General features: G+C 59.8%; 1 protein-coding gene across 2 annotated transcripts in view; it reads right to left on the bottom strand.

Annotated features, from left to right (window-relative positions):
- Positions 1 to 275: 275 nt before the first annotated feature.
- BMP1 (bone morphogenetic protein 1) overlaps positions 276 to 14,372 on the bottom strand; it is a 40,486-nt gene continuing 26,389 nt past the window's right edge. Inside the window, exons 14-20 of one of the 2 annotated variants that reach the window (XM_082470698.1) lie at positions 13,180 to 13,340; positions 12,587 to 12,767; positions 8,649 to 8,774; positions 5,429 to 5,556; positions 4,829 to 5,042; positions 2,964 to 3,214; positions 276 to 1,005 (exon numbers count right to left, since the gene is read on the bottom strand). In XM_082470698.1, coding sequence (XP_082326824.1) covers positions 871 to 1,005; positions 2,964 to 3,214; positions 4,829 to 5,042; positions 5,429 to 5,556; positions 8,649 to 8,774; positions 12,587 to 12,767; positions 13,180 to 13,340 — 1,196 coding nt within the window. In that variant the 3' untranslated portion in view covers positions 276 to 870. Of the gene's footprint in view, positions 1,006 to 2,963; positions 3,215 to 4,828; positions 5,043 to 5,428; positions 5,557 to 8,648; positions 8,775 to 9,105; positions 9,467 to 12,586; positions 12,768 to 13,179; positions 13,341 to 14,372 lie in introns of those variants that run through there. The other variant, XM_082470699.1, reaches the window with a different exon arrangement.

Here is a 14,372-nt window from a genome sequence, read left to right as displayed (position 1 = left end):
GAACGTTCCACCCCTTCAGTTGTGTGGGAGAGCTGCGGGCAGTGTGTGTACATGGGGCGCCTGCAGGCTGAAGTGTGCGAGGCGTATCTGTGTGTGCCCGACCGTGAATCCCACCCTCTGGGGCCCTGGAATTGACGGAAGGAAGGGCAGCCAGTGAGGGCAGGTGTCCTGGCTGTGGGCCGGCCCCAGACACGGCAAGCCTGCGCTTCTGGAGTGAGACGAGCCACCCCACGCCCGCCGCCCCCACACCCCAGACAGCATCTGGCACAGGATACTGGCTGTAACACTTTCGGTTTATTGGCTGGGGTGCCCTGGTGTGGCCGACCAGCCACTGGGCCTGAGAGAAGCCCTGTCTTGCTGCCCCACTCCCTCCCCTTCATCTTCTCACCCTGGCTCCTGTGGGACATGTACGGAAACTCACGCCCCAGGAAACAGGGGGAAGTGGAGGCTTAAAATAAAACCAAATCAGGGTTGGAGAAGGGGTGGGAAATGTACATTACAATGAAGATATGCCACCGGCCATACACAATACAGCGTGTAGAGACGGGCAGGGAAGGTGGGCGGGTCCCGCTGACAGACCCTCTCCTGCCGGGCTGGGCCCCCAGAGAGGAATGGCCACTTCAAGTGTCTCAGGGAAAGCTCTGGCTCCCTGGCCCTGGCCCTTCACTCCTGGCGGGGGCAAGGGAGGAAGGGATTGTGGGGCAGTGGCTCATGTAGGAGTCCAGTGCCCTGCCTCACCTGGACCATTGGCCCGCAGGTCCTGGCACCTGGGGGATGGGGACGGGGTCCCGCCTTCTGCCCGGCCCCCGCTGTCCGGCTCAGTTGACTGAGGGCAGCGGGCCTCCCGTCCCCGCCGTGTGAGGGCAGTGGTCACTTCCTGCTGTGCAGCGTGTCCTGGAACTTCGTGCTGGTGTATCGCAGGTGGAAGCCTTTTTTGGTGATGGTGTCATCCGAGTGGAATTTCACCAGGACAGAATCTCCCGCCGAGTACACCTCCTCGGGAGGCTGACAGAGGAAAGGGGTGGGCATGAGAGTGAGGACCAGGGGCTGGGCTGCTGTTTCCCTCCCCGAGCTCCCCAGCTATAAGGAAGGCGGGCAGCTCCCGACTTTCGCCAGATTCCCCCGGCGCCTTGAAGCAGGAGGCGGATTCTTGGGAGCAGGAGTTTAACGGGGTGCCTGGAGGAGGGGAGGCAGCAGGGGGTAGAGGAGCTTGTCTTAAGTTCAGAGTTACACTTTCATTCCACACCCAGCGCTGCTACTAACTAGTTAGCCGTGAAGTCTTAGGCGAGGCACTGCCCCTCTCTGGGCCTGGCTTCCCTCAGAAGCAAATGGGAGCAAAAGCTCTCTGCTCTCCAAGCCTAGAAGGGCTGGTGGCAGGAACAAAAAGATGATAGCTGTGAAAGGGACTTGGAAAGGGAGCAGCTTGTCTGAGCGGCTGCCTTGTTGCTGTCCCGGCTGTCTCTCGGAGAAGACAGGACAGCTGGGTCCCCCAGACCCGGCCTCGGCCACGGCGCTCCTGCCCTCCCCCAATGCTGGCCATGGTCAGCTCCGGGTGGTGCCCCTTCCTAGGCCCCTGCAAGCCCCGCCTCACCTGCGTGTGCAGGCCCTCAGAATGACAGCCGCTCACAGAGCATCAGCACAAAGAGGCCCTGGCCCTCAAGGCATGGAAAGGACCATTTCCAAAAACGCTGGGGACATTTCCAGCAACCATGCCAGGAAGCCCTGACGGAACTGGGTTCCTTCCCCAGGTCCCCTCCCGTTTGCTCCAGCCTGATGGAAGTCTTTGGAAGAAGCCACCTGGGGACACCCAATTTGGTGTGTGACTCACCCAAAGGTGTCAGATCAAGGGAGTCACAAAGAGCCAAGTGGGGAGGGGGCACTAGCTTGGTAGCCTGGGGATTCTGGAGCGGCTGAGCCAGGCAGGCAAGGGGGCTGTGGCTGTGTGCTCCGCTTCCCCAGCTCTCCACCCTGTCCCAGCCCTGCCCAGCCCTTGCCAGTTGACAAAGGCTGAAGCTCTGCTCCTAAGGGGATATTCCACCGACCAACGCTGGGTTCAGCAGCTACTGCAGCTCCTGGGAAGTTTAACCCTTCCTGGGGCACCCAGGCTGCCCTGGAGCACGGCCATGAGAGAGGCAGGGGACCAGGGAAGTGATGGGAAGGAAGGTGTGTCTGAGTGTGCATATGAGTGTGCGTACATGTGCAAAAGTGTGTGTGTGTGTGTGGAATGGCGAGGGGAAGATGGCATTCACTGAAGGAGGAGAGGATTAAAAAGAAAAGAAAAAGAAAAAAACAAAAGAACTCACAAGCTCTGCCTGGAGGAAAATAAACCCACCTCTGTGGTTTTCCTGTGGCCTCAGTTAAAAACCCCATCAAGCAAACTTTTGCCCACTGCCTCTGAAAGTGCCATTTTATGGACCAAGAAGTAATATTCAGTATCTGCTTGGACAGCAGCATCAATGTGCTTTGGGACCAGCTGGCCTTTCACCAAGAAGAGAAACTGGCAGTGGAAGAGATGAGGGTATTGTTACAGCTCCGCCAGAACGACTGCCTAGCACGACTCAGCTCAGTCCTGGTCTCTGGCTCCTGCCCCAACCTCTGCTCTCATCCCGGGCCCTGGTCAGCTGCCTTTGGACTGGGACGAGGGAATCAGAGGGCAGAGGGAACTCCATCCTCCTCTCCAGATGCAAACTACCTTGGAGACCCAACCAAACTGGTGCTGAGCAGGCTTGGGTCAGGGCAGGGCCTATCCCAGAGGCTGCAGGAACCTCTGTGTTGACCAGAAAGGACCTGGTTTCCTGGGTGGGGATGGCCCAGGGCGGGGCGGGCCTCTGTGAGTGACCACCCACTTTGTAGGTCTCTGGCTCCTACAATGTGCCAGGCAGGTGCTGTCACCCATGCCGGGACCCCACGCCTGCAGAGGCGCTGGGTCTCTGCACGGGGGTGAGAGGGGCGGCGGGTCTCACCCCTGAGCCGCAGTAGCGCCCCAGTCTGGGGGCTGTGCTGTCGTAGCCGTCGAAGAGCTCCATGTAGTCGTAGCCGCAGTCGGTCTCCTCCTCCACCTCGAAGGTCTGGAACACCAGCTCCACGCCATAGCCCTCCTCGGCCACGATGACCCACGCGCAGTCCACCCCCCCAGGGTAGTTGTTGTCGCCAAACTGGGCGTGGGAGTAAAGGTCCTTGGTCTTCACCTCTGCCTGCACCTGGCCTCCACACTCTGAGGGGGGAGGGGGACACAAGATCAGCCACCACCCCCTGAGCACGGCTGCGGCCCAGGCACTGTCCCTCCCCACATTCAGGCCTCCTGGCCGGCTGGAGGCCCTGGGACAAGGCCACATGGCTAGCGATAGGTGGGTTTGGACCCGGCCCAGGCCTTGGCCTGGAACAAGTGCTCTGTGGCTTTCCCTCTGGAGAGATGCCCACGGAGGCCCGGGGACGTGGTGGGTGGAAGGCCGCTCTGAGTGGAGGCCCCGGGGAAAGCGCGCTTGTTGAAAGAGGTTGCTGCTAATTTGCTCCAGCTGATGGCTGTCACGGAAGAATGTGGGCCCTATGTCGCCTGAGCTCCCATTCTTAAGCGAGAAGACGTACTTGTGGATTTTATGCGAAAACTCCTAATTTTTAGACGTTGGCTCATGTTTTTAAAAAATACAGTGTGGGTCAAACAGAGCAGGTCTGAGGACCAGATGGAGTTCCGGGCCTCCAGTGTGTGACCCTGTGCTGGGAGGGGCAAACGAGAGCAGGCAGGGCAGGGCCAGCCCGTCCACCCCTTCTTACGCCCTCTGGCCTCCAGGACACCTGGGCTCACAGGTGGGGAGTGGATGGGCGAGGCCTGGGTCAGGGGCTGAGTTAAAAGGGAGGAGCGGGACTGTGGACCCATCAGTTCTGGGGCCTCCCCAACAGGTAGCTTAAGACCCACAAGAAGCCTGCCAAGCCCCCAGCGGTCACCGTTGGCCTGACGTCCCAGGCCTCACAGGACTGGGCCCCAGCCTTTCTCTGTAGCCACACCATTCCCAGTTCACTGCCGTCCTCACACGCCCATTGCTCCAGCCAAACTAAGTGACCTGCAGTCACCTGTGTACACCCAGAGCTGTCTGGGGTTGTGGCTGTGCTTGGGCTCCTCTCCTGCCTGCGATGACCCATCACCTCACACCCAGAGCGAGGCCCTTATCGTGTTTTGTCTCCTGCTGTAATTATCTGTCCATGTCCTGTCTCTCGCCTGGGCTGTGGGTTCCCGTGTGGGCAGGGTGAAGGGCTTACGCCTGATTCATCTCTCCGTGCCCCTCTGAGTCTCCTGCAGGGGGCCAGGGCTCAGTAGAAGGTTGTTGAATAAACGAACAAGTAAATGCAGAGTAGACCCCTCAAGGACTGAGAGGTTTGTCTGCTTCGTTCATTTTGTGACCCGCACTTAGGATGCTGCCGCGTACCTGCCACGTGTTAACAAGTGTCTGCGGAATGAATGAACGCGTGAATCTGGGGGGGTGGAATGTGGGTGGCCTACTGCACAGTCAAGTGTCCTACCTCTGGGGACTCCAGGGGATTCCCTCCCCATCTCTGGTTCTCTACGCACTGCTGTCACTGCCCTGTTTTCGGACCTTCGCACCCCTAATCAGGACCTCCTCTCCCTAGCCCAGGAGGCTGACTCTCTGCCCTTCAGGACATGCTGTCTCTCCACCCGGCCAGGGGCTGGGCCTGTCTGTGTCTTCAGGAGCTCTTTGTAAACCTCCGACTGGAGCCCAGGGCCTGCCTTTGAGACCAGGATCAGCAGATGCCTCCAGGACAAATGACCACACAGGGAACCGGCTGCCCCCACCCTGGCCTGCGGTGGGCTCACCTGTGGAGTGGGACGCCTGGAAGCCCTTCCTCTGCACGGAGTTGTCAGAGTAGAAGCGCAGGAACATGCGGCTGCCCGTGGCCAGGACGGGCTCGGGCTTCTTGCTCCCGCAGAAGCGGCCCAGGACGGGGGCCTTGGCGTCACGCCCGTCGTACACCTCCAGGTGGTCATAGGCACACTCAGGCTGGGACTCGATGTCCATCTCCATGAAGGTCTGGAGGGCATGAGGGAGGACAGCGAATTAGGAATTATGTGGCCGAGGGCAGGAGGCGTGGGCAACAGGTGGCACCAAACCAAGGCCCCTGGACCCCAGTTCATGGACACCAGGGCAGTGGCCACTGCTGGTGGATGGGAGATGGGGAGGACCTAGGAATGAGGTGATGGCAGGTACAAACCCACTGTATGCTGGGAAAGGGCCTCTGTCCATACCAGACTTGGGCTTCTCATAGGGATGGCAGCCCTGTGGGCTCGGCCAGGCCACCAGCCTGCAGCCTGCATGGCCCTGAGCAGTGCTCTGAGTGACATGGGGCTTTGGAGCTGACAGGAAATAAGTGATGGGCAGATGGCACAGAGGAGCGGGGTGGGGAGTGGGCACCTTACCAGCTTGACCCGGTGCCCGGGGGTGCTAGAGATGGCCCAGGTACACTCCTTCTTGCTGGGGTATTTGTCAGGCCAGTTGGGGCTGGTGATGGTGCCGCTGGTGGATGTCACCCTGTGGTCACAGCCGGCTGTGGAGAGTTGAGTGAGGGGAAGGGGATCAGCAGGGACCCCGGTGCTCCAATGGTCCCTATGAAGAAAGGAAGGAAGAAGCCCCTCCCTCCCCTCCTCCTCCTTTCTTGCTTCTCTTGTCCCCCACTTAGAAATGGAGTGAAAGCTCACATTACTTCTTTTCCATTCAGTCACCCAGCCCGGGGAAATCTAGCTGCTTGGTTCCAAGCTGGACCTCACCTGGCACCATCCACGGAAGCAGCCCTCCCAGGCGCCCCGTGTACATTCCTGGACCTTTGAGGCCATTTGGCCATACCACCTCTGCCCTCCACGAAGCTGACATCCTCTGATCTCCTGCCACGCTTCCACATCCACAGAAGACTTTGGCACCTGACTCAGTTCTCTCCACCCCACTCCTGCCACCATCCTAGGTGATGTCAACAAACACATGGATGGTGCACCCACATGCTGGCCTCTTGCCCCTGACCTTCTCAGCTCTATGGGTTCTCACCTCTCACCCTCAAGGCTTCGCCATCACCTTCCAATTCTCGATGCTACAAACACATCACCCTCGCAGTGGCCACCTCCCGTTCTTCCAGGGCGCTCAGGCCCTCCCTTTCCCTATCACCTCTTCAGCTTTAGAGAGACCTCCACGGCCTCGATCCTTCCACTTCCTCCCAATACTTCCTCCTGGGTTGACTTAACTTGCTTCTCTATCAGCTGGACCATGTGGCCCATCACCCCAGCGGCTCATCAAGGGCCACGCTTGAGCTGCACCATCTTGGAAAACCCCATTCGTGGTCTCCAAGCGTGGCTGGGCCCCCACCCCTTGATATTCTTTGGATTCGTCCTCCACCAGCTCCATCTCTCACCTCCTCAGCTACAGCTCCAAACCTTCGGCCCTCTCCTCAACTCCCAGCCCCGCTCCCAGCAGACCACCTCACCTCCTGCCTCCTGGAGAAAAGCAGGGCCCTCAACTATGAACAACTTCAACTTCCCAACCCCTACCTGCAAATTCACCTTCCCCGCTCACCTTCCCTCCTGCCTTGTCTTAGAGAAGGTGCCACTCCTCCTGGGCAGGAATGGATTTTCCTTCCTTGAGCTGGAGCTCATTGCTGCCCACCATCTGGGGACCCTCATATCACACATTACCCGTGCTCACTCCCTCTGCCAGCTCGGCCAGCCCACGAACCTTCCTACGCTTTGCCCATCCTGAAACAACTCTCTCCTCCGGCTACCACGCATCCTGTCTCCTTGTCTTCAAGAAAACTTGCTACACCATGTTCTCACTACTCATGGCTCCTTGATCCACTGCAATCTGCCTTCTGCCTCGGAACAGCATGGCCTCACAAACTCCAAGGCTGATGCTCCTTATTCATTATCATCCAATCTGACAGGTCCCTCTGAGGAAAAGCCAGTGCACTGCTGGACCGGGGAGGAGAAAAGGGCAGGTGGGGTGCAGGCCCAACAGCTGTGCCTATAGTCAGAGGCTCACAGGATGAAGGCACAGCCGCCAGGGTCCAGAGGGGCAGTGCCCTCACAGGCCACCCAGCGGCCCGGGTGGAGGCAAGTGGAGCTCCTGGCCTCCACGTTTGAGCTATGCACTGTTTCCATTACCCATCTTCAGCTTCCCATGTCCACACTCACTGCCCCCCCACCCCATTTTTACACCAGTTTTCCCCACCCTCTAATTTCTCCTTCCATGCCCACTTCTCTCCCCAGCTACACTGCAGTCTCCTTGGGAGCAAAGGGATCCCCTCTTGAACCCCCTACAGAACTTTGCACAGAACTACACCCTCCGCAGGGCGTCAGGAAATACTGATTTGTTACTAGCCTAGCACTGAGTAAGGAACGATGAGCTCTTCTAAAGTGAATCGGAGCTACACACAGGCCATCTTCCCAGGAAGTTTACACCTGCTCCTGCTATCCTGTTGATGTCAATGCTGAGGGTTCTTTAGCAAAACCCTGTTTTTCATAGAGAGTACAGAGATGGCATGCAGTTTAGACAACATCAGAAGAAGGTCTCCCCTAGCTAAAAGATATGGGGGCTCCGTGAGTCAGGTACTCTATATTTGGAGAGCCTGAAGCGATGGGGATAGAAGCCCTGGAATGTCCGTTGGGTGCTTCACCTCTGTTTATTCTAGTCGGCAGTTTATTTGCTGGTACTTTGGTTGTCCACCTAGTAATGGTGAGAAGAGGCATTTGCCAGGCACTGTGCTAAGTGGTCAAAGCAAGGGCTCTAAAGCTTAGGACCATCTCATGGGTGAGGCAATTGAAGCTCAGAGAGCCGAAATGACTCACCCAAAGGCACACAGACTCTCAGTGTCAGAGGCGAGTCTACATTGTGCTGCTGGGATAGTACATCCAGCAGGCACGGGCCACAGTGGAATCAACAACCGGGAGCAGGCCAGGGTTGTACTGCATCCAGAGAGGCATCATGTGATATGGGGAATGACCTGAGAGCTGTTTCCAAGGATCTGCAGGGCTTCAATGTCAGGGAGGCAGCAGTCCTGTTCTGGGTGTCCCCAGGGGTCAGAGACGTGACCGATAACAGTGACATACGTGACCGCTTGCTATGAGCCAGGCACTGCTCGGAGCACATCACAGCGCCCCGCCCCTAGGAGGAGGGTGCTGGTGCCATCCAGCAGTCACTCGTGAGCAAACCCAGGTGCGGAGAAAGGAAGTCAGCTGCTCAAGGGCACGTGGCTGGCTAAGTGGTAGGGCTGCGCCAGGCAGCCTGGCACCAGAGTCTGTGCTCTTCACCACTCTCCCAGCTTGCCTCCCTGACAGAGGGAGGTCGGACAAAGAGAAAGACTTGGACATGGACTTTAAGGAGCGCTAATTACCAGAGCAGCCTAACAGTGGGGCCTGGGGGCAGCCCCTCCTCTCCAGAAGTGTGTGTGGCTTGGATATTGCTGGCGGGGGGGGGGGGGGGTGGTCCGTGCACTAGGCGGGAGGCAAAACGAGGTGACCTCAGAGGTCACTCAGCTTCTTCTCGAGTCCAAAGCGAGGCCGAAGGAGATGGCACCTCTGAGCCCGCTCCCCAGCCTCGGTCCTTCAGGCCCCAGGCCGCGGGCAGCGGGAGGCGCCCGGGGGCTCTGGCAGCGCTTACCTTCCTTGCAGTCGTGCTTGTTGTCGTGCAGGACGAAGCCGCTGCGACACTGACACTCGTAGCTGCCGAAGGTGTTGACGCAGTCTTGCTGGCAGCCGCCGTTATCCTTGGAGCACTCGTCCTTGTCTGCAGGGGGAACAAGCAAGGGCAGACTGGTCTGTGCAGGGCTGAGGGCTGCGTCACCCCAGGGGAAGTGGGAGGACTGGCTGGGCGTCCACCTCGCCCTCCCCCCGCCCCCCCCACAGGCGGGGTGGGGAGCGGAGGTCAAGGCGATGGTGGGGGTCCAGGGCACTGCATCAAGCGGAGGTGGCTGAGGGGGGCCCAGCTGTGCGGAGAGAAAGGAGAAGTGGACGGAGGGAGGCTGAGGTCTGGAGCTGACCAGCATGGGAACCCTCTACCATTACCTGCTTACTGGACAGACGGACAAGTGGAAAAATAGACACACGGACAAGCAGACTGCAAGAGAAAGGAGCAGGACGCAGGGGTCCCTCTTTTACTTCACAACAGGAAATGTCACAGACACCATCAAAATGGGAGGGGCGGGAGGCAGGGAGGGTCCCCTGTCCACGTGAGGGGGGGCGGGGGCGAGGAGAGCACCAGTTCTGTCCGGCCGGAGGGAGCCGGGCCGGCACGGCAGAGCGGAGGTCGGGGTGGGCGGCAGCAGAGCCCCCAGCCCATTCCGTCCAAGGTGAGGTTCCTGAGTAACAAAGGGTCCGGGAGGCCAGGCGGGCCTCACTGGGGGGTCCGGTTTCTTTTCTGCACTCGGAATTTGAGCTGGTGGGGCCGTCCCCGGGGGGGCTGCAGAGCTGGCCTCTTTTCTGAAACGAGAGAGAGAAGGAGAAAAGGGACCAAGGGGTGCGGGTGGAGGGCGGGGGCAGGGAGGGAGAGCAGTGAAAACCAGGCCCGGCTCCGAGGGGGGTCCACGGGCAGCGCGGGGTGGGGGGCAGCGGGACACACATGCAGGACGGCCATGTCCGGAGCAGCCAGGCCACGGAGGGGCAGCGGGTGGGAGGAGGCACAGCGACAGGGGACAGACGGGAGGAAGCCTGCGGCAGGGAGAAGGCCTTGGGGGTGGAAATGAGGCCCGCACGCTGGGGAAGGAGACGTAGAGTCTCTAGCAGAGGGGAGCAGTCCAGGGGAAGGGGCCTCATCCAGAGCTCGGCTCTCTCCTCTGGTGCTGCAACTACAGAGTGTGTTACAGACACAGACACACACTCACGCCAACACACCCACAGACCTATTATCCCTCACCCTGTACCGTCGTCCCGACACGGCAGCACAGACACTGACCCATAGGTTGACACACACACACACACACACACACACACACACACGCACAGGATACACGTCAGCCCCTCACACACAGACACCACACTCACACACATCAGCCATCAGCCACCTGTGTACACGTGCACACAGGGATAGATGCCGCTGGCTCACTCCCTGTGCGTGAGGAAGCATGCGCAGGCACAAACACACAGGCACAGGTACAAACAGAGACACACGTGGATGCAGAGACCACGGGCTCGTCAGCAGGCCACTGCGGACTCAGGAGGGCTCGCGGGCGCAGCTGCTCCCATTCGGGTGGATCTGCACATGCGCTCTCCCACGAACACAGAAACTGACACACAGAGGGACATGTGGTCACAGGCAAGGGTACGTCACACACACATATTCTCCACTCTCTACATGGTCATTTTGGGTACTGTGTGCCTGGAACGGAGGCAGGCATTCAGGGAAGGGGAGTGGACACACAGAATTCCAGAGAGGAGCCCGAGGTAGAAAGATGCCTGCTGACATTCACATGGCCAGGTGGAGTCTGTGACGACGGCGGCCCTGTTCCGGGTCTCCCTTGGGAGAGGGGCCCGAGGGCTGGAGCACTGGCTCCCAGATGGCCCTGCTTCTCCAATCCACTCTCAGGTGAGCCAGACCCCGTGGGACCCAAACAACCCAAGGTCAAGAGGTGGAGTCCCCAAGTCCTTCCCCAGGTCTCCTCAGTTACAGCATCGTGAGGGACCCTGACAGAGGGCCCTGTGGAAGCTGCCTTTGCACAAGCCCTGTGAGAATGTGGGGGTGATGGGCACCCTACAACCCATCCTGGGGTTTCACCGAGTAACTCACTGATGACTATGCTGGGAGCTTCAGGAGTCCCAGCTCATGGAATGAGCAAAGACTGTCCTGAAATTGACCCCCATGCCTTCCTCATATTTGCACCCCAGAAACCGAGTACAGTGCCTGGCACATTGTAGGGGTAAAAGAAATACTTGCCCAATGAACGAGTGAGTGGGTGAGTGAGTGCTGAGTGCAGTATTGAGAGCTGTGAGCCCTGAGAAAGGGCTGCTTTAGTGCCCGGAGAGGGGCTCTGCCATGGTTGGGGGCAGCCTCTCCTGGGAGCCAGGGATGCAGGTTGCAGGAGGGGCAGGAGCAGGGAGTGGACACGGGCTGGGACAAGGAGATGGCACTCACCCTCCAGTGCCAAATGCCCCGGAAGGTGGCTGGGGTCACACTGAAGGTCTTCAGGCTCTCTCTTCTTCTTGCCTTATGGTCTCCTCGCTGGGTGTCCCAAAAGTCCAAATAGCCCCCCTCCTGGGGGGTCAGAGTCAGATGCCCTGGACCCTGAGGGCTGAAACTTGATGCCCAGCGGTGAGGGTCCTCTGCAGGTTTCTTGTGAGAAGGGGCAGTGCAAGTGTGCATGTGCAGGTGTGTGTGTGCGTGAGTGTGCGTGCACGTCTGTGCAGAGCTGAGGGTGGGCTGAGGGTAGCACAGTGTCGGGCCAGGGCAGGGCAGTAACCGTGGGTGGAGAGCCCTGGGCTCTAGGTCTGACAGATGTGGTGCTGGTCCCCCTCCGTGCCCACCCCCGCAAGACTGGAGCAACAGAAGGGCAGGAAGAGACAAGAGTAAGCAGGTAATGGTTTCCCCGGGGCCGAGCCCATCCCTGAGTAGATGTTACGTCCCCTCAGCCCTCTGGTGAGCACCTCACACGGGTTCCAGGTGGGCCCAGGGAAGAGAGGGAGTCGCATTGCAAGGGTCTCAGCCAGCAGTGGGGCAGGGGCTGTGAGGCACTGAAAGCAGAGCGGGGTGGCTGGCAGTGCCAAGCAGGGAACCAGTGCACAGGGGCAGTGCATGGCATCCAGTGGGGCAGGTGAGGGTGCAGGGCGGCCACATAGGGGACTTGAGGATGCAGGACCCTGGGCAAAGGAGGGGAGAAGGAAGGCAGCGTGGACCCGGCAGGAGGCTTCTGGGCTTCCTGCCGCCCATGCCTGGCCCACCAGGCGTGCTGGGGATGAGGACCCCTGGGCTGCTCCCCGACAAACTGTCTGCTCCGGCCAGCCCATGGCCTCCTGCCTGCCCGGAGATGGGGCCCTCAAAGGCACTCGACCCCTAGCCTTACATGGGGCAGCTGTCAACAGACATGTGCTGGCTGGATCTGAGTCCCCCGCCGTGGGCCTCGGGGGAGTGGGAAGGCTTTGGGGTTGAGGGAAGGGAGGCTCCTCATCGCTTCTGAAGGCCCCGGCATGACCCCGTTTGGTGTGTGCAGGTTCTGATTAAAGATCCAGCCGCTGCCAGATAATCTGCCCCACAGTCCAATGCAAACGCCCTCCTCTTCTGCATGCGGCAGTGCCCGGCCTCACTGAACTCCCTGTTCCCAGGGCCTGACCTCTCTCGGGTCTTGGCTGGCGGCCCCTGAGGCCTGGAGCGCCCTCTCCCTTCGTTTCTGCAGGCCTATGTCCTGCCCGGCCTCAGGTCGGCTCCCATACAGCCTTGAGGGCTCAGGAATAGCGGGGTTCAGGCGGGGAGGGCTGTCCTGGTGGTGGAGGGCCAGTGCGGAGAGCAGGGGACAGACCCTGCTGCCCGGCACCAGAGGGGCTGCAGAGTACAGGGGTGCAGCGGCAGGAAGAAAGGGATGCGGGGCTCGGAGCTGGGGAGTCCGGGGTTACCTGAGAAGAAGTGGGCCTTGAAGCCCTTTTTGGAGACTGTGTTGTCGGACTTGAACTCCACACGCATGTTGTTGTACTGGGAGGTGATGACCTCGGGCTTCTCGGAGCCACAGAACTTGCCGTGCAGCTTGGAGTCGGCCGTGAGTCCGCTGCGCACCTCCACGAAGTCGTACTTGCACACCTGTGGGGCAGCGCAGCTCCAGGCCCACCTCCTCCAGGAAGCCTCTCCTGACCACCCTCGCCTGAGGAGGCTCCCTGTTCTGTGGGTCCTTTCGCCTTTAGTTACCTGCTTTGCCACATCTAACAATTCAAAAAGTGCCACCCCACCCCATCAGTTCCTCTTGTGCTCCCCACACAAGCCCCCAGCCCTGCCTCTCCCCACAGGCTTCTGGACTCCACGTCCTTCATTCCCACGTGCCACGTGCTCCCTGGCCTTCAAGGCCCTCCTCCCTGAGCCTCCCCTGCTTCCTCTGAACCCCCCTCCGCCTCTACATTCCTGGAGTATTTCTTTCGGAGGGTAGGAAGCAGGCACCAGGCTGAGCTCGCATGCCTCAGACCTCCCTGCGTCTCCTCAGCCCCAGGCGGGCACTTACATCATTGCCCTCGGTCTCGAAGAAGTCAAACTGCAGGGAGATGCGGTACTGGGTGGGCGCCACCAGCTGCCAGATGCAGTTTTTGTTAGGGGGGTACTCCTTGGGCCAGCCCGGGCTGGTGATGGAGCCATTGAGCTTGGTGAGGAATCCACCACAGGCAGCTGGGGGGACAAGGGAGGTGGCGTCACCCACCAGGAGTCCCGGCTCTAGAGAAGGGCCTGGACACAGGCTGGGGTGCATGAAGGAGGAGGAGTGGGTTTGTGGGTTCCCCCAGCCTGGGGGGCTTGTGTGTGGTCTCTGTGGGGAAGAAGGGAAGGAGGCAGGGCGAGGGGGTGTCTTCAGAGTAGGAGGAGTTGTGTGGTCACTTCAATTTTCTCTACGAGAGAACAGGCCAGGCATCTGCTTAGAGGTGGGGGGGTGGGGTGAGGGGCTCCAGAAAGGCAGTACCAGTGGGCAGGGGGTGCTGGGAGGGAGGCAGAGGGGATGGGGCTGTGGGGGAGGATGGGGAGGATGGAGAGGAGGGTAGGGAGGACCGAGAGGAGGGCAAGGAGGACTGGGAGGAGGGCAGGGATGACCGGGAGGAGGACAGAGAGGACCGGGAGGAGGGCAGGGAGGACCGGGAGGAGGGCACGGAGGACCGAGAGGAGGGCAGGGAGGACCGGGAGGAGGGCAGGGAGGACCACGAGGAGGGCAGGGAGGACCAGGAGGAGGGCAGGGAGGGCTGGGAGGGAGGCAGGGAGGACTAGGAGGCGCGGAGGGAGAGGGAGCTGCTCAGAGGTGAGTGGAGAGAAGCCGGGCAGCAAGATCAGGCTGAGCTGGAGTCAGTTAGCCAGAGAGCGTTTCACTACCTCCTGGGAATATTTATAATGAGAGGCTGGAACTCAGTGCCTTTCTAAGAACAGTGGTTTCCAAATTGTGGGTCATGACCTTCTGGTGGGTGATGAAATCAGTCAAGATCAGCATTTAAAAAGAAGAACAAGAATGAAAACAAAACAAAACCAGAGTACATCACACCTGGTCACAGTGTGTTCCAGGGGATTGAAACATACAATGTATTCCTTATCCATGAGTAGTGACCAAAGTGCCAGGGAATCCTAGTTTTTCTGGAAAGGGGTCTGTCCAAGGGCAGAAGAGATCCGGGCTGGAGGGTTTGGGGTGGGAGAGGGAACAAGGTCCTGGGAAACCTGGGGGCA

The sequence above is a fragment of the Balaenoptera physalus genome, assembly GCF_965194825.1.
Source record: "Balaenoptera physalus genome assembly, chromosome: 7".
Taxonomy (NCBI): Eukaryota; Metazoa; Chordata; class Mammalia; order Artiodactyla; family Balaenopteridae; genus Balaenoptera; species Balaenoptera physalus.
This window is presented reverse-complemented; position numbering and strand designations above follow the sequence as displayed.